Below are 19,438 nucleotides of genomic sequence, written 5' to 3'. Positions count from 1 at the left end.
GAGCATTTTGATAAGCCTTTCCCCAACGTTTATAATTTTGAACACATGGACTATAATTTTACTGAGAAAGTTTCCCTCAATAGATTATTCCCCAAGTTGAATTCACTAGCATCTTGTCACACCAGAAACTCCTCATTTTTTAGTATCAACACAAACCATTTTCCTTATTTAGAAGGCTTCGGTTTTCTTGAGTCTTCTAGTGAAGCTATGCTCGAAAATGAAATGCTATAAGCTTTTATACGGTTGAATCCACAATTAAAAGAACTTCAGCTTAGATCACGTGACTTTCTTTACAGCCATTTGAACACAGATTTGCTTCGGAATGCAGTTGAATGTTTGCAGGATATTGAAGGTCTTATGCTTGATATAAAACCAATCACATTTCTCACAGACAGTGACAATATTATACATATGAAAAGTGTGAAGAATTTTGCAATTCGTTTCAATCAAATTTATGAATTGCCCGAATGTTTCCTACCTTTTTCATTTGAACAGCTCAAGCAATTTCAAATCACGTTTCCAGAACAACAATTTCTTAATTCTTTCATTAAAGAGTTCTACAATTTCATTGACGAAAATTCGAATATCTCGATTGTAAGGATCAGTAACATTCATCCAAGTTACGTGGATTGGTCTAGATTGGCTAGATCTTTGCCATTGCTGGATACGATTAAATTACACGCACGCCTTTCAACTGGTGAAGCAATCGAACTTATGGCTAAATTTCGAATGCTGAAAAAATTTGAATTTGTGTTAAAGGATGAATATGGTCACTTCCGCGAAAGACTATGCTACGAATGGGAAAGCAAATATGATACGGCCCAGAAATTTGTCGAATTGAAACGCAAAACTTGAAGTAATGACGATGAAAAATGTCACAAATAGTTTTTTTTTTAAATGTGTTTCAAATTTTTACAATGCAAACGTACAAAATAAAAAAAATCATGTCTTTCACCGAATGAAACTTTTGTTGAAACTTATTTTATATTGTAGGTGGATATAATAGAACTGTTCGACCCGAATTTATGTCAAAATAAAAGCCCCCCTTGAATGAATGACAAATATTGTTTTTTTTGTGTTTCGAAATTCTCGTGAAATTCATTTCATTTGATCAGTCACAATTCGAGAAAAAAAAATCGAATATGTCTATGGACCGATTAAGCCCTACTTGTTTGTGTTTTGTTTACGGTATTTTAATATGCTAAACGTAAGGCGTTTGGTCAATTGTCATCACCATCGCCGATTGTCAATGTATGCATCGTTGTTGCATCCATCGTTTAGTTTTCACTTCTTTCGGTGCTGGTTTCTCGATTCTCCGCTAATTTTTGCAATTTTTCCAATCGCTGCTCATGTTTTTTTTGAGCGGAAATGTCTGGCCAACTGACCTTTTCTCGAAATTCTAGACTACAATCCGAACACTCAAACGGTTCTGGATTTTTTGACGTTGGATTGCCATGCGTTTCGGCAATATTCACTTTCGAACTGTTTGTTTTGGATCATATGTGCGTCTTTAGACGGCGCTTTGTTTGGAAATGTATGCCACACGATTTGCAATCGAATTCCGTTTCTGGGTTCATGTAATGGATGTACATGTGCAACACCAATTGATGGCTCTTTGGAAAACTAGCTGGACAGAGTGAGCATGGTTTCAGTCCACCGTCTTTTTGAATAAATGCCACATTTGTGCGTGATAACGGTGCCGTTAGAGTGCCACCAGGCAATGCATTTCTTGCCAAATCATTTGCATTGGCCGATTTACTTCTGAAACCACCTTCACAAACGACAATCGTATGTGGCAACATTTCATGCCCCGGCAGCAACGACATTACCGATAATCGTCTCACTTGCTTGCCAGTTGATACGACGTCCAATTTATGACGATCCATAATACCGAGCAATTGCTTTCGCACATCCTGGGCACGTTTGAGTGTTCGGATTTGAACGAAATTTTCATAACACCAAGCATTCGAGAATTTATTATTTTTCCAACTGTTGTGCACCGCCAGCAAAGTCAAGTGTTCGCCCTCGAGTTGATTGAATTTGGTTTTCTTTTGATCGGCCAGAGCTTGTTTGTCTTTCGGTCGATAGAAAACATTTTGTACGCTTTTATGGCAAAAAGAGTGCATTCGCTACCGATACTGAGGAAAAATTCGCTTTTCATGTTGAAAAATGTTTTAATAACAAGAAACCTTGTCACAAGTCCATCGATGGCGAACAAAGCAAGAAATAGGCCATGAAGAAGAATGTCAACCTACTAAAATCCGAAACGATCAAGGAGAAGAAAAAAAAACAGCAAAAAAGCTAGCAAAAGAGGTACTAATTATTTCACTTTAGCGTTTCGAATCACAGAAAGATGAGAACATTTTTGGACACAAAATGATTTTTTCGATTTGATTTCTTTCTCTTCCATTCCATAGTGTTGACATTTTGTGGGGAACATGGCTCGTTCGAGTGGAATGGAATGGTTTATTCGGAATAAAAACTTCATTTGCATTCAAATCTAATCACTTTTTTTAAAATATAAAATCCAAAAACGTTAAATAAATTCCATCAAATTTGTATCTGTACATTTTATTGATTTTTCTTATTGAATTGGCTACACGTATTAAAGTTGATTGAAGGATTTATTGTTGTTGCTTTGGATCATCAGCGATTACTTCCAAACCCTGAAATAGAGAGAAAAAAGGTAAAATGAAAACGATTGGAAAATGTGTGAACACAAAGTCATAATCAAAGTCAATTCAGTTGAAGCAGTTTCAAGCAAGAAAATAAAACATTCGACGGTATAAAAGAATGGTATCGATTCGAATGCACTTGATTTGTCTAAAGCATGGTGAATATTTCAAATCTGAATCGCAATCAAATCGTACCGACAATATGATCTAGTAAACAAAACCCTCTAGAAATGTGGTAAACATAAACATCTTCTTACGTTGACTTTGTATTCATCGCCAGTCAAAGCACGATCTCTGCGCGTTAAAAATCGATCCCAGCCTTCATCGGCAATGCGATTGTATGCCTGCAATAGAATTGGAATTTATGATTAAAAACGAATCCAAAGTGACTTCCATTTAGAATGAAAGCCTTCTGAACCAGAGCATAACATGGCATTATATAACCATGCTCAGGTTTATTTATCAATGTATGCCGTGTCAGTCTTGCGGTTGAATTCATTCGACTTACATTTCCTTGATATAATTTGTTCACTGTATATGCGGCTACATTTCCCATTGATAGGGCCACAGTGATGATTGCCATCGATGGAATACACTCGTACCACATTGTGATTGATTTTCTTCAGGCTAAAATGTTGAACAGAATTTCACTAATCGTTTGTGTACGAGAAACGAGAAAAAATTATTCGCAAAACGTAAGTTCGACTGTCCATATGATTAACGTGGTGGCAGCACTGCATTCAATTTCATTTTCGTTGCGTCAAGTTGGTCATTTGAAAAACCTTGCAGTGGCTGAAACCCTACAACGTTTTCAATAAAAAAAAGAATTGCTTCAGAAAAATCAACTTTTCTCTATTTTTTTTTCATTCCTTTTATTTTAGTTCATTCCAAATTTTCTATTTAAAAATATCTCTTGTGAATCATTCATATGCTTACATGTGCATTTTTTCAAATAAATTATTTACAATACGTACAGTTTCCTTTAAATAACAATAACAATAATGCAAAATTAAGGGAAAAAATTTGTGTTTTTCAAAATTCAGCATCCAATGCCGATAAGTACGTTGATTGCAATAAGTTGAATGGTGTATCGAATCTATTCGAATTTGAATAGATTTAATGGGATTTCTTATTCCATTGTTCCCAGTAGTCGCTACCCTGCATCTCTGACAACCGCGACACCGTTCGTTGGAACGCAAAAATCTCTTCGTCACTGGTGAACACATTCGCCGCTGCTTGATCCTGGAAATTTTAACATTTTCGCGTTTAGAAACATTTTTATTTCAATTTTCTATCCACAATTGATTGAAACTTCAATACATTTTTTATGTAATTGAAATTTCTTCTTTTTTTCTCTTGAAGCCGTCAATTTGTTATTGAACTCAATTTTGTAAAAACAAATTCTTGCAATTTTGTTGGCTAGTTAATTTTTTTTCTTCAATAAGAAATAGATTTTTTTCAAGAATGAAATTACCGATCCTGGTGCTATATTCAGGTCGTCCATCAGTTTACGATCCTCATCGGAAATAAAACCAGCGTCTTTTTTCTCCGTTGAGAATAGTTGATCGAGTGGAACATCCGAGGAAGCCACCACCTGAATAAAAATAAAAATAAAGGCAAACAAATTTAAAAAAAATTGTAATGAAATCGGAAACAACAGCAATTTTTTTCTTCTTTCAAACATGAAATTTTTGCAAAATCGTAAAAAACTGCCTCACCCGCACTCGATTATCATACAGCGTATCAATGAGTGTGATAAATCGTCGAGCTTGTGATTTTGAGTCGAGCGTCAATCGTGGTATGTCTTTGATGATGACCGTGTGAAAGAACTGCGATATTTGGAGGTAATCACTTGCTGCCAGTGGCTGTAATGCAAACCATAAAAAATTTCATTAGTCGCAAAAAAATCAAAGCCCAAGTATTTTTGTTTCGAAAAAGCGATTGAAATCGAAAAATTCGGAAAACAAAACATTAATGGGGTTTAGTAGTGTGAATGTCTCTTTCACATGGTTTAATTTGTAGTAACAAACACGGACAAAATCTATATTTACCATGAACCATGAACACACAGACTAAATCCGCTGATGATGGAAAAAGATAGAGTGAAAAATTGAATGCAAAATAAAAACCCATCAAAGTTGATGACGTCTAATCACGATTGAGATATCGTCGTAAGACGTCAAGGTTACGATTGTATAATTTGTTTGCCGATGCGCAAATTAAAAATAATTCTAAGATAAAAAGGCTTCCTACATAAAAGTGCCAAAAATGAAAGTGAATGAAAGCCGAATGAATGTTATGGGAAACGCTACGTACTCGATCGCATAAATCCTCGAATGTGCTGAACAAAGTTTGGCCACATGTTTTGTCGAAATTCAAGTCTCTTCCCAAATGGGTGATTGTTCGAGGTCGTACCACATCATTCTCTTGACTAGACAGTATTTTGAATATTCGGTTTAGCTCGTCGTCGGCATTGCATTTCGATTTCCTGTTGATGAAAAATCGTGGATGGTGTTTAAAAAATGGCCATTTCGAGGGATTAAATTGAATTTCATTTGAGACTTGTACAGCTAAATGAGTGTTGAGTGGAAATATTCCGTTTAAGAAAATAGGAAAAATTCTTACACGAAAAAGTTCGTTCCATCGCCTTTGATGGCGAGTGTTCTGTAATCTATGCCACTATCCAAAGAGCTCACATCGCAGCGCTCTTTCAAAATATCGATAAACGGTAGGAAATTGCTTCGTTGCAAGCCATTTTTGTACAGATCATCGGGGGCTCGATTGCTTGTTGCCACCATAACAATACCACGGTCGAACAGATGCGTGAATAATCTCTTGAGAATCATTGCGTCACCAATGTCGACTACCTTGAAAATGGACAGCAAAATAGTTTTAGTTGGGGTGGATTCAACCCAAATTGAAGTAAAAATCATGTTTCTTTGTTGTTGTAAATTTTATGATTAAAAATTTGAATTGAATGGATATGTACCTGAAATTCATCAAAACACAGAAGCCATGTCTCTTTAGTGATCATATCAGCAACCGGCCTTGTCGGATCGAATGGATTTGCCTTGTCACTACCAACATACTGATGGTTTTTGCTCTCCTCCTCTTTGACTTCGTGAATGCGAGCATGAACGTTCGTCATAAATGAATTGAAGTGGATGCGCTTCTTTTTCGTTATCTTAAAGACAATTTTTAAGTTAGTTTTTCATCTAAAATTCATGTTAAGTCAATTCAAATTCGAAACAATGTTCTATTGGAAACTCACTGTTGTGCAACTATCATAGAATAGATCCATCAATGTGGTTTTGCCGCCGCCAACACTGCCATGGATATACAGGCCTTTTGGTGCGTTGTTCTTGGATTTTTTATTTTTTATCGGTAACCATTTGAATAACGAACTCTGTGATGATACTTCGGCTGGTGTGTACATTTGAATGGTATCAAAAAGCGTTTGCAGTTCATCCATTACCTTCGTTTGATGTTCATCGGGCTTGAGTTCACCTGCATTGATCTTTTCCTGCAAACACTTGATTGGTCCATCTGATAAGCCTTCATTTGGATTTGTTTGCGTCGCAAAACCGCGTGACCATGTAAATATTGTAAGGTCATTTTTGAATTGAGACTTGATTTGTACGTGCAAAATTCTCGTCACACGATTCAACCGAGACATTCTACAACTGTGGGCCACCCAAATCAAAATCCACTGGGATGTTCTATCACAATATCACACGGATTTATTGATAATTCACTGTTGTTGATGTCATTTGATGCACACGTTATGTAAAAAACTGAAATTTCATCATTGAAACAACACACAGTGAGTAGTTGTCTTTGCTTGACACATGCTGTACACTGACATTGCGCGAATGAGACAACCATAGGTGACCACTAGCGACAACATCTGATGTTATGTTCGTATTTGAATTTCTGTATTTGAATTATCACAACAGCGTTGAACTGAACACAACACAGGAGCTCAGTTATATGGATGCGATTGTTAAGATTCATTTGGCGAAAAGAAATATTAAAAATTGAAGAAACACATAACAGAAGTGCTAAAATGAAGCAAAAAATATTGGGAAAGTGAATTAGCACAATGTGATGCATTTGAAGACAGAGAGACAGTGAGAGTTTGGAATTTTTTCTTCTAGGATTTCGAATCGGTTTAAAGAAGTACGCTGTCGAAATTTGCACTGCGAATCGCTGTATGCGATGTTGATTGAGAATCTGCGCTGAGATTTTACGACACAATTCTCAAAAGTTTGTTCTGTACAAAAATCGGAATTATTCTGAACGATTAATAGGATTTTGATTAGCGAGGTTATTTTCCAACCTTAATCTAGGTTTAAATAAAAAAAAGGGTTGAACCGTCATTGAACACTTATGTAATAAGCAAAATCCAATTACTCATTCAGAATAATTCCGATTCGAGCACAGAACTGTTCGGAATAGTTCCGATTTTTTCAATGAAATAAAACAAAACAACTCGTCTTTTTAAAAACAGAAATGGCGTAATTCTCATCTTTATTTGTTTTTTTTTTATTTCTTCTTTCTTTTGCATATTATATACAGAATTTAATCACAGTCTTTAGATTTTTTTCGCATTTGTTTGAAAAGCTATTTTTCATTTTAGTTGTAAAAAAAATTTCGGACAAAATTACTAAAAACAACAAAGAAAACACAATTTCTTTCATTTTTTGTTCTGCCTGAATTCGTACAAACAAAAATTAACCGAATGGAATTAACGTGTAGAGGGAAAGTTGAAAGAATTGAAGGCGAAATAGAAAGGGAAAGAGAGTATTTTTTTTTGTTTCTTCTTTTCAATTTAAACTAAACAATAGGACACAACATTCGAATGTTATGCCATTTTATTTCGATGGAATGTAGTGGCCATAGTAATCGGCTTGAGCACGGGCCTCTTGTTGTTTAGCAAAAGCTGGGTCTGACTTTGCACGTTCAGCGTTTTTCTTGATACCTTCGTAGATTTGTTCCAAACCTTTTTGAATTTCCAATGGAATTGGAGGTACTGTGAATATGCAAAAAAAATCCATATAATATTTGCTTCCACTGCTTTGAAAAATGTAAATGTTTCTAATTACCGGTTGGGATGTGGTCACCAGTAGCGCGGAAACCGTGTTCTGTATTTTGTTGTGTGTTCAAAATAAAAATGAAAAACCGAAATTATAATAAGCAGTTTTGTAATGACACTCTCATTTAAGTGAATGTAAAATTACCGTCGGCAGTGTATTGAACTTTCACGACTTCGCCGTTTGGTGCTTCGTATTGATATTCGCCATGTTGAACGAGAACTCCATTTGGATGTTGTTCGTTAATGTCCTTAATGAAGCCAGTCTCTTGAGCATCGATATTGTTACCAGTTTTGTATCTATTCGAATATTGCATAAGAAAATGTAATTATTGCAAAGTGCCGAGCGAACGACCGGGTGAACGCATGAAAAGTAAAAGTGATGCTTACGATGCTTTGTAGCTACCATCTTGACCTTGTTCTTTGTTGTAGGCTAAAATTGGAATCCATGTGGTTGTACTGCTCAAATCGTATTTTGGATCGAATTGCTGTTGTTGCTGTTGCTGTTGCAGTTGATGGTGTTGTGCCATAGCACAAGCGGCCAAACAAACCGTTGCTAAAATCTAAATGAAAAATAAAAATAAAAACTAATTAAGAAAAAAAAAACAGCGGAAAGTAAGTCTAGACCAAAGAAACAAAATATATGCTAAACCAGTTATGTGAACGAATGTACGCTTTTATAAACAAAACCAAGAGTGTTAATCGAATTTCAGCGTCGAGGCACACAATCGATCGATCGATAGCGACGTCGTCGGTCGATGTGCATGGACATAAACGCTACATCACATTGAATTGGTACAAATTGCGTGCATTATGAACTAAATATTGTATTGGAAAGGAGATTTCGATTGCTTTTCGCTGACATTATGAGTGTATTGCACTGGTAATGTTGCCATTTACCGTTTTGTTAGTCCATTAAAATCGTTCGACAGATTCATTGTGAGCGCAACATTCAAATCACCTAATCAACGATAAAATTTGCTTTATTACTTTAATTTTTCTTCGCGTTCGCTTCTATTGATCATTTGCCATTATTCAACGGCTATAACACATCTACGGAATGGCGCGCGAAATCACATTTACCAAATGGTTCAGAATGAACCATGCAAAAGACATGGCGCAAAAACAAAAAAATGAAAGGGAAACAAAATACGCTGTCGCCTTTTTTTTTAAACACCAAACACGGCCAACTTTCCGAGAGCACACAACACTTTTGCTGCGGTTATTTCACGTAATAAGCAATCAATGATTTCGTAACAATTTCTGTTTTTGTTTTGTGCGCATCAATCGAATTCGAATTCGAATTGAAATTTCAGCGGCATCACACCGAGCGCCGCAAATTGCCAATTTATACTTGAATTTGTTATTGATTCAATCGACAACATGGATTTTATACCTCGCGCTCTCAACGAAATCGGATCAGTTGATGCTACATTTTTAGAACAAAAACCACAACCCTATGTGTGCGAAATGTCACACAACGAACGAATCACAATCGCTACTGAATCCATTAACACAATCGATACTATTAAATCCGATTGAAATTGAATTTTTCTATGTTGATCAGAACGAGATTGCTGCACTTTTGCGAACTTTTTTCATTTTTGCTTCAAATCAAATGTTTGAAAAGGTCAGAATAGGACACGGAACAATATTTCCACCTTTTGATTCACTCAAACTTTATTATTTCTACGAAATTCACTGTTCTTTCGTTACGAAAAAAAAAACTGTTGATAATTTGAACTCAGCTTATTGCTGGCAACTTGAACTTACCAAAACTTTCATTTTTTTTCTCTTATTGAACTGAATTTACTACTGAAAACGAATATTGATTGGTTTTGGGATCAAATTCTGTTAACCGATCGGCAAAAATCGATTTGTTATTTCTTTATTCAGCGTACGCGCTTTCACAGATCCGTTTCGTTTGGAAAGAAAGTTATGCGAAGACTGTGTCGTGTCGATCGAATCGATTGGGTATTTATACTGTGAGTTGGGCTTGGCTCTGAAAGGCCAGATCTTGGGTGCGCGTGCGGCGTATTTGGGAAGAGAGTGAGAAGCGATTACGAATGACGGCGGCGACACCATTGAACATGTGTGTGAGTTGTGCGCGCGGCCAGGTTAGGTTTCATTGCACATATTGGATATTGGTGTAATGTGTGCGAGCAAGCGTTCCCATTTTTCGATCATTGGCAAGCGCTCATATATGTATAATATTCATATTGAATAAAGAGGAGGAAAAAAACCACGAAACCAGCATCGCAAGAGCAGCAAAAACCGCCACTTGGTAACCAAATCACACACACACACACATAGTGTATGGAAAATGCCGCAGAATATTCAGCCATATCGAAGGGGTATACAATGAACATCGTGTATCATTGTTATTATGCATATCTCTTATAATTGATATGTTCGAGACGTTTTTGGATTAATTTTTCTTGTTTCTCGAATCCAATCGATTATGATCAATGCGATCGCTCACTCTCTCGGATATTTTCGTCAGCATAGTGTGCTTTGGCCGCGCGTAGAGCGCTGCCTTGTGATTACTTGGCGTCCATAATTTATTTATGAATTCATTTTTTTTTTAATTTACCATAAACTATTCGATGTTTTGCGCCTGCGACCATGCCATAAATTACAGCACTAAAATTCGCAACAAAGAGAAGAAATACTTTACAACGAAAAAAAGCGGAGCATTTTTGAGTGCAAATCCATCAGACACTGGAAAAATGACATACAGTGTCGATAAATCATGTCGCCGAAATTAATTAGGAAGAAAGAAAGCCAATATCGATCATCTGTTTCGATTATATCACTCTCTTGTCGCCGTATGATAATTTTGGCGCATCATTTGAACACATTTTTTGCAAATTTCTCGCAGGAGAGATTGATGGTATTGCTTTTGCAATTCATTTTTGGGTCAATTATTTTCGAGTGAGCAATTGAACGCGCTCGCATCTTTTACTTTTATTGTTACGCGGTTTTTTTTATTGTTCTGGTTTTCTCTGTTCGACTGTGTGAATTTTTTTCTGCAGTAAAGTGTGTTTGTGGCGATGAGTGTCTTTGTTTATGAAACATGTTTGTAATGTCAATGTGAACATCATTTAGTGCGCGCGCGTACACACAAGCTGTTTGTGTGTCATTTTTGCGTGTAATAAAATCAAATACCGAAAATTGTATACGCACATTTCGTTGTTGTTGTCATTGTTTGATTGGCACCGGTGTATCTATAACAGCGTGCGATCGAATCGCAACAACAAATGCATTACGGAAGCGGTGTGTGTGTGTGTGTGTGTGTGTCATTGAAGTGTGCGATTCGACAGAAAATTTAGAAATTATGCAAATGTCATACCGCAAATTGAGATCCAAATGATGAATTAGGTTGTTTCATTGAAGATGAAATTAATCTGAGACTAAGTGGTGAGATGAATATGCGAGCACCGCCTAATATTGCATGCAAGAGAGACACACACACGAGCGTGCGCGTGCCAGCGTTGCCCTTTTTTCCATACCAAACATGGTGTTCGTTGTGTATGTGCATGAGCTCACGCCTAAGTTTTGTAACAATTGCCCATATATTTTCCGCTTGTCGTGTCTCGATCTTATTCTCGCTCGTTGCTTTTCGCTTTATTAGCATTGTCTTTTTTTTCCTATTTGCATTTATTAATATTTGATTGGATTTGTTTTTATTTTCGTTATTCATTCATTATATTACAATTGGAGCTTAACATTACAAATGACAGAAAATATAACGCCATCCGAAAGCCGGATTGTGTGTGTATGTGCTTGTTTCGTCGTGAAATGGTTTCAATTTCATCTGTTTATATCTTGTACATATAGTTCCTTCATCCACATTTAAACTCGTTGCTTTGTTTGCATAACACATCGCAGCAGCAGCAGCAGTGCCGTGCATTGCCTACAATGCCATTGAGAAATTGGCTGCAGAGAATCAAAATCGAGCTTATGAAAGAATTGCCCGGAATTCTTTTTCTCCGGCTGAATAAAGAAAATGAAACCCATTTCGTTATAGACGTGGATTATTTTCACTTTTTTTTCCATGCTCAATTCAATTTCATTACTTGCAGCTCGTGCAGCTCAAATGTCTTAAGAAAAAACACACAAAGTAATTCTTCTAATAGCCTGGTAGACCTTTCGATTTAAACTTGGTACATGTTTACATTGTTGAAACAATAACAACAACGAGACAGAGAAAAAAATCGATCGAAATGGAAGAAAAATTTATAAAGATTGGTATTTTCGTATTTGGTGACTTTTCGATCGAGCCCGAAAAAAAACAACAACAACAAACACAGCAACGGCAACAACACAATTACACAATGGCCCCACAAATAAGTGGGCTATCATGTAATTTTGTGTGAGATTTAAGCTTTATTATTCACCTTTTCGTTGCATTAAAATCAACAGAGTAGCGCGTTGGAGAGTGAAACATGCGTATATCGCCACTTCATGCGCTATTCTTTCCAGTCTCACCAATATTTATGAACATAAAAATCGAATTTGAATAGAAGAGTGCCTTTTTTTATGGTAAATCCATAAGCAAACTAATGCCAAATGACCATTTTCAATGTTTTTAACATTTATTAATTCGGCATTTTTATTATTATTCGTTGATTGAATAAATCACACGCAATTTTCACTATTTTAGTGATGTTACTGTTGCAGGATTGTTGCCTATGTAACACACACACACACACACAAAATCCCAAATGGATGACGCGAGCCAAAATTGTGTATTAGACACTTATGCAATCGATCGATGTTATTCGAGAGAAGAAAATTAAAATAAAACAAAACAACGTGTGTGGTGCTCGCTCTCGCTCACCTTACGCTAATAGACAAGTGTCGATTCGAATCAATAAAAATGTTCAACCATTAAGTAATGGCAATAATGTAATACCAAATGAATCCTAACGAAAGAAGCGGAAAAGACTTGACACACAATTCAGTGCCCAGGAAAAAAAAGAGCATAAAACAATCACTCGAAACATTCGAAACGGGCTAATTCAAGTGCAATGCAAGCAATGATATTTTAAGAGTAAAGCAGAGCACCGTCAATTTTCATCGCTTCGTAAATGGATTTACGAGTTAAATGTCGTTGAAAATTTTGAGTTTATCAACGAAACGAAAAGAGAAATAATTACGTAACTGAATACAACAACAACAATGGGAAATGTCGGTGTTTCGGTAGTGAGCTTGTGTGTGAGTTCCACAGCATACACACACACTCTCACTCTCACTCTCACTCGATTCGGTGAATTTAATGCCCTCTAATATTCTAAGAAATAACAACAACAAAAATCATCGACTTATTACCAAAATTGAGAGAAGCCCATTTAAGTCATTTGTCATTGGTATTTTAAGTGTGAGCGTGCGCTTCAATTAGATAACCAACATTTTTTATCGGCGTTTTGCGCTTTGTAAACGTGCGCTAAAACGTGTTGATTTATTACCGTTGTTCACATCTCTCTGTGTTTTTTTTTTTCTGTTTCAACTCCTCAAGTCACTGGCTTGCAATCAATGCAAACAGTTTTCACTTTCGTTGAGAGAGCATCATCATCATCAATATAATCATCGACAGAGACAGAGACAACGGCAACGCCACATCATAAATATGGATGAAACGTTGTCATTGACTCAGTCGACCAATTCTACTGGCCAATCGAAGTACAATTTTCTTTGGTCTCCTAAGGCTTGGAATTCGTTTTGAAGAATGATGAAGAAGGAGTGCAAGAGAGAGAGAGAGAGAGAGAGAGAGAGAGAGAGAGAGCGTGAGATAGAAAGAGAGAATGAAAATTCATTGTGATGATGATAGTCAGCAATTATGAAGGCAAGTTTTTCTATTCGCATAACAGAAGTAGTTGTAGTAGCAGCAAAAAAAGCAACAAAGTAATAAGTAGTATATTCCGATAAAAGCTGAACCGTTCGTTGAATCGAGCCCCGTTAGCGCCTCGATGATAAGACACAGGCTCACACATTCTGCGAGAGTCAAACGCCCGAGTACAAAACGTGCACCGGAGTCAATGAACGTTGCGACAAATAGTCAAGCACGCCGAAACCGGGCGAACATTTATTAAATGTTCGATCACGATCATGTGGAAACGTAAAAATTGTGTGTTCAACTGAAATCGGCTTCATGGCGATTAACATGCACGATAAACATTAAAATGGTCGACTTTTTTTCCTTCGTTTTTTCATCCACTCTTTAAAATGATAAATGACAAATTAAATTAACGGAATGGGCCGTTGAAATGCGGAGAGAAAGAGAAAAATGAAATAAAACATAAATCCGTTGATAGTTTTCTGGGCCCATTCAGAATTCAAGCGTACGCAATTGCGATGGATATTGCAAAATTGAACCTCAATCGAATAGCTTTTTTTTCTTCTCTTCTTACAGAGCCATAGACCCATTTCTTATGAAGCCATTCGCTTGCATGTCACCGATTTGGTGTTGACTCTCGGTGTATTTGAGTGTTTTTTTTCGCTTCACAAAATGAGATAATATGCCGTTTAATCTGTTTAATGATTTTTTTTTCTTCTTCTTCTTCTTATTTATTTCACAATTTATCGTGTTGTCGAGGTGTGCATCAATCGACTAATGGTCTGCATGTCTTCGAAAGAGACACATACTTTTAATTTAGCTCAACATTCGATTGCTGTTGGTCTGTTCACCGATCGACCGGTTTGGGAGTGTTGTGTTTTTTCCTTCTTTTTTTTCACATTAAAACACGTAAACATTAATTAAATTTCTGGCCCATAGAAGACTAGGATGGTGCATTTTCTTTTACGCGCACACTGAAAAGATACCTTACCACACTATACGCAAAGTGTCTTATCTTGTTCCACTTTTTTTTCGTTGCTCTTGCTCTTCGCGACTTACATGCGTTGCAATGTCGAAACAATCCGATTCATCATACTATGCTGCGTGCACTATGCTCAATGCTCGCCACCAATTATTTAATTCACCGCAATCGAGAGCTGATTGATAAAAACACTGGCACTGTAATTCATTGTCAATTGGTAAGTCATGTCATTACCCTACGTGTAAGTGCACACGGAGTTTATGCTCAACAAACACACGCTTTTCACTGCAAACGCATGGTTTATCACGTTTTATCAATTAAAGAAAATCATAGCTGCGTTTATTTTCTCCTTCTTCTTCATCGCTTTTAAGCTATTATGACTCTATCAACCCATCGATCCCTTGAGATTATGGGTATAGCATTGAAAGTCAGTCTTGATTTGATTTAAATACAGTGTTTTACGCGCTTAATCGCATTTTAGTTACCTTCTAGCTCTAAAAGAATAATTTTTTTCCGAAATGCTCAAGGTTTTTCCATGACGTCAATGAAAGTCGGCTTTGTTCTAAGATTTGAGCTAAAGGCGCTGATTTATCATTCGAAATATAGCCCTGCAAAATTGTAATTTCAAAACAGATTGCATTTCATTATGCTTCAAGAAGTAATGCCGCATCAGAAAAATCAACTTAAATCGTGAAAATTAACTAGAAAATTACTCTTCTCAAAGAGAAAAATAACTTCTTGCGCTCGTTTGCGCTACTAAAAAGAAAGTCTTGCGATAAGAAAGATTTCATAATTGAAATATACAAAATCAAAAATGACGACACTCTGGGAAATATCGAAAGTGTTCGACACATGTGGTTTTGAACGCGAAGCTGCGCACGCGAGCACACAGACCTCCTACAGACCGAAATCGAAGATTGATCGAATGTGTTACATGATACACACAGCGCGTAGATTATGCAAACTAAAATAATATTAAAGCAGAGAAAAAACAGTCTTCATTTATGAAATAAAATGAAACAAAATAAATAGTAAACTGATTGTGAGCGCACGGTGGCTTGCGCGCACCAGGTGCATTAAAATGTTGAAGTGACCAACAAACATACAAATGGGATGACATACAAATTACCAATTCGCTAAAGCATATCAACAATTGTGTAAGACGAAAAGGAAAAAAAAACAGCACACACGAAATCATTCATGAAACGACAGAAAAAAAACGGTCGTAGAAAAGAGACAACACACGCAACGGTGTGTGCCAGCAGCATTTTATTGCTCTCAATTAATTGCACCGAATTATCTTGCTGATTGTTTGGTTTTCGGCGAAACAGCTTGGGATCGAGAGTCGGTTGTGCTCCTCCAGTTTTATGTGTCGTCCTCTTCGGCTCGTCTGAAACCATAAGTCAGACGGGTCATGGTCAATCATAATGATGAAATCAGCATATTTTCTTTGCGCAGTAATCGGTCCGGTCCGATGGGTAAAAATTTAAATCAAGAAAATCTAAATGTCAGTCATAATATTAAATTGATTTCACTTTCGCAGCGAATCAGATCGTGCGTGTATTTCATACACACAGCAGCAGCCATGCCATCATCCAATGACATGATACATAAGGTGCTCTTTTGTACAGTTTTGGAATATTTTAAGCTATGTAGTATTATTTTCATCATATTACCATGAATGCCATATTCATGTGCATTTATTTGAATTGACACCTATATTTCAATTACGACAAATTCCGAGAAAGACTTTGACAGTCTCCTTCGCACTGAATCAGAGCCATTCTCTTGCCAGATTTACCGATTGCCCCTGATTTGAGAGATGACATTTAAAATAAGCGAACAGTTCATCGAATCGAGTAAAGTGTGCATTTGTCATTATCGGAAAATCAGATTCTGTCCAGTCTGTTTTGTTTGGTCCATGTTGGCACAAGAACGTATCGAATCGATTTTGCGTTGGTTATAAAATGAAAAACGATGCTGCTGTTTGCATGCGGCAGTGCAAACGTTCAAATTAAATTTACATGTCGTTGTTGACAAGAATTACGCATGACCACTTGAGTTTATGCACTTACCACACATCGGCCACTTGTTTTTCGCCGTCGTTGTTACAGGTTATTTTTGCTCCGGCTGCTGCTGTTGCCCATTGTGTTGTGACAACATGAGATTCGCTTGAGAGTTGCGCCGTAAAATAAATGAAAAACTCTGCACTTCACATACAGTGTTTACCGTTCAAATTGGCTTTTTGAATGAAAACGAAATAGAGATGATGCGCCGTTGATTACGCGTTTGCGTTATTGTTTACTTTATCAATTTACCAACTCGTGCCTGAGTACCTCAAAATGCTTCATTTTTTTTTTCTTTCGGACAAACATCGAGAGCTCATTCAGTTATTTATGTTGAATAAATAAATCAAATCGATATTTCACCGCATCTTCACTGTGTTTCTGGGCAGTGCGATTCGTGTTGGGTATAAAAAGATGGAAGTAATTAGAAATATCATTCAGTACTGAACGCAATTGTGAATCGGTAATATCTTGGTAGTAAACGTTTGATTTGCAGAAAGATTACTTTAAAAACGCGTTCATTTTCGGTGACAACAGACTGATTCGATCAACATGTTTATCGATCGTATATCTTTGGTCATTTCCATTTTGTCAGCATTTGCTCAAGCCATACCCATCGAAATAAGCGGCGAAGCCATGCCCGAAGTAAATACTCCAATTCCAATCATCTCACAAACCGACACAAGTTCACCCGATGGAAGCTTCAGCTACAGGTAATGAAGTTTGCTCAAAAGGAAGAATTCAAAGGTCTAATGAGCCCCTTTCGATTTGGTCAAGCAAAGTGAAAAATTCATATTTATCGACTAAACCGGAAAATTCATTGAATAAATTAGAAAATTGATTTAAGTGAAGCAACAAAATAAAACATTTTCTTTTGTTTATTTCAAAATTATATTGTTAAATTCAACAAAATGAATTAAAATTCCGTTTGATTTGACCGGATTTTAAGTTTTGAGACTGGTAATCACATCAAGCAGCAAGCGAATGGGTATCATAAGACGGTGTTGGTGCCGCGTTTACGTGCCGATGGTAGTGAAACGGGTGAACTCGATTCAGCCGATGTGATAGTGCAAACCGGATCATATTCGTACATAGCCCCAGATGGCACGGTCATATCGGTGCACTATATCGCTGATGAGAATGGTTTTCAAGCATTCGGTGATCATTTGCCAACGCCACCGCCAATTCCTGAGCCCATATTGAATGCATTGCAAAGCAGTCAAAAATTGGAAGAACAGCCAACAGCACATGAACTGCTTGCATCCCAAGGTAATGCACATGTCAAGACGACAGCAACAGCAACGAGAGAAAAAAAAGAGGAGCGATCTGTGCTAAAAACCACTTTTTCTTAATTAAATTTTGTTTCTTCGTTGCAGACAATGCCATCGTTGCCATACCATCTGAAACGGCGATGGAAAACAGCGATGGAAAACAGCGACAGCAGAGATCATCATCACCATTATTTTTACCACCACTGTTGCAATAATTGCTGACACATTCAAGGATACCACACAAGTCACAACTCGCTGGCCATTGGACAGTCAACCTGATGGGCGAAACTATGCAATTTTTCGAATATAAAGAAGCTAAAAAAGAGATCTTATTCCTCTAAAACAGAGAATAAATGTCCAATAATAAATTTTTTCCTCAGAACAATTGAAAATTGAACGCAATTGAACGAATAATCAATGAATTTCAGCAAGTTTTTTTTTTTGTAGGTACATGATAAAATTTATTTAGGAAATTCATTTTTTATTATATAAAACAATTTTTCAATACATAATAATAATAATTTAATGGTAAAAAATAATATGTGTGTATGTGTCTGTGTATTTCATTTTCATTTTTATGTTTTTTTTTTCATTTTGTTTTATCTCTCTTCTCTCGTGTCGGTCTGTCTCACTTTTTGTTCTAGTTCATTTTTATTCACTTGTCATTTGCTTTTTCTCTTGCTGTGCAATTTCACGCGTTTATTTGCCATCTATTCCAGTTTTATCCATCACTGAACACGAATAATTTGATGGATTCTATCTCGTCGCACAGAGATGAAATAATAGAATTTTCATTTTCTTTTGTTTTATTCGGATTGATTCTTTGGTGTGTCAATTAATAATGCATTTTTCACTAAATGGCTTTAGTTTTCGTAAGTCTCGTTAGTGTTAAGTTTTTTTTTTTTTTGGTTTTCCATCGAATTTAAATCGTCGAATGACGAAGCGATGCTTCTCTGCACGTTACCGATGCTGAATTTCAAGCGATTTTTATCTGATTTTGGCGGCTATGAATACACAATATAAATCATTCCATTTCTGTGGTGTTTTTATCTTTTTTGTTTTTGTAATTATTAATATTTTGAGTTGAATTGAACTATTAACAATCCATTTTTGTGTGTGTGTTTTTGTGTATGTGTGTGGTAAATGGTAAATGTTCGAACAGTTTTAGTAGGTTTCATCTGTTCCATTTTTATTTGTTGTTTGTATTGCATGTAAAGTATAAATTTGTTTTTTTTTTGTTCTGTTTAAAGATATACCTTTTTAATATATTAATTTACGTATTGAGTAACCAAGAGTATAGTCTTTTCAGTCCACTCGAATCCGCATTTTTTATTTTTGCAAACAGAAATAGATATCCGGTCGCTCATGTGATTCGTACAGAACAATAAGACTACTTTTGATCTCTCTTGTTGTATGTATATATAGATTTTTTTTTCTGTTTGTTTCCGCTTGACCACGATTTCTTTTGTGTGTGTGTGTGTGTGTGTGTGTGTGTGTGTGTGTGTGTGTGTGT

The 19,438-nt window shown here is 36.3% G+C and overlaps 5 protein-coding genes across 6 annotated transcripts in view; 2 read left to right on the top strand and 3 right to left on the bottom strand.

Annotated features, from left to right (window-relative positions):
* The window catches only part of LOC129577086 (ATP-dependent RNA helicase DHX8-like), an 11,705-nt gene extending 10,850 nt beyond the window's left edge, over nucleotides 1-855 (top strand). The window contains exon 3 of the mRNA XM_055463547.1: nucleotides 554-855. Coding sequence (XP_055319522.1) covers nucleotides 554-855 — 302 coding nt within the window. The remainder of the gene's footprint in view (nucleotides 1-553) is intronic.
* The window catches only part of LOC129577255 (putative ATPase N2B), a 115,647-nt gene extending 109,098 nt beyond the window's left edge, over nucleotides 1-6,549 (bottom strand). Inside the window, exons 1-7 of one of the 2 annotated variants that reach the window (XR_008688987.1) lie at nucleotides 5,947-6,530; nucleotides 5,665-5,859; nucleotides 5,301-5,542; nucleotides 4,992-5,163; nucleotides 4,394-4,540; nucleotides 4,150-4,269; nucleotides 3,703-3,917 (exon numbers count right to left, since the gene is read on the bottom strand). Coding sequence is in view for 1 of the 2 variants with exons in the window: in XM_055463988.1 (XP_055319963.1) it covers nucleotides 3,792-3,917; nucleotides 4,150-4,269; nucleotides 4,394-4,540; nucleotides 4,992-5,163; nucleotides 5,301-5,542; nucleotides 5,665-5,859; nucleotides 5,947-6,351 (1,407 nt within the window). In the remaining variant the exon portion in view is untranslated. Of the gene's footprint in view, nucleotides 1-3,588; nucleotides 3,918-4,149; nucleotides 4,270-4,393; nucleotides 4,541-4,991; nucleotides 5,164-5,300; nucleotides 5,543-5,664; nucleotides 5,860-5,946 lie in introns of those variants that run through there. The other variant, XM_055463988.1, reaches the window with a different exon arrangement.
* Nucleotides 2,546-3,405, bottom strand: LOC129577261 (uncharacterized). Its single transcript, XM_055463995.1, has 3 exons — nucleotides 3,184-3,405; nucleotides 2,933-3,019; nucleotides 2,546-2,666 (listed from the first exon to the last, which is right to left on the bottom strand). The coding sequence occupies exons 1-3, from the start codon at nucleotides 3,280-3,282 to the stop codon at nucleotides 2,625-2,627; spliced, it is 228 nt and encodes a 75-aa protein (XP_055319970.1). The 5' UTR covers nucleotides 3,283-3,405; the 3' UTR covers nucleotides 2,546-2,624.
* A 623-nt stretch (nucleotides 6,550-7,172) lies between the features above and the next one.
* LOC129577258 (endocuticle structural glycoprotein ABD-4) lies at nucleotides 7,173-9,715 on the bottom strand. The gene is made up of 5 exons (XM_055463992.1): nucleotides 9,541-9,715; nucleotides 8,158-8,330; nucleotides 7,916-8,067; nucleotides 7,781-7,819; nucleotides 7,173-7,707 (listed from the first exon to the last, which is right to left on the bottom strand). Exons 1-5 carry the CDS (start codon nucleotides 9,550-9,552, stop codon nucleotides 7,550-7,552), a joined length of 534 nt encoding a protein of 177 aa, XP_055319967.1. The 5' UTR covers nucleotides 9,553-9,715; the 3' UTR covers nucleotides 7,173-7,549.
* Nucleotides 9,716-17,101: 7,386 nt separating this feature from the next.
* On the top strand, nucleotides 17,102-18,687 carry LOC129577257 (endocuticle structural glycoprotein ABD-4-like). Its single transcript, XM_055463991.1, has 3 exons — nucleotides 17,102-17,367; nucleotides 17,604-17,923; nucleotides 18,031-18,687. Exons 1-3 carry the CDS (start codon nucleotides 17,207-17,209, stop codon nucleotides 18,138-18,140), a joined length of 591 nt encoding a protein of 196 aa, XP_055319966.1. The 5' UTR covers nucleotides 17,102-17,206; the 3' UTR covers nucleotides 18,141-18,687.
* Nucleotides 18,688-19,438: the final 751 nt, after the last annotated feature.

The sequence above is a fragment of the Sitodiplosis mosellana genome, unplaced genomic scaffold, assembly GCF_009176505.1.
Source record: "Sitodiplosis mosellana isolate CC-2019 unplaced genomic scaffold, AAFC_SMos_1.0 Smas_scaffold_6197, whole genome shotgun sequence".
In the NCBI taxonomy this organism is placed as follows: Eukaryota; Metazoa; Arthropoda; class Insecta; order Diptera; family Cecidomyiidae; genus Sitodiplosis; species Sitodiplosis mosellana.
Note: the sequence above shows the minus strand (reverse complement) of the source record. Positions and strands in the feature narration are given on the sequence as shown.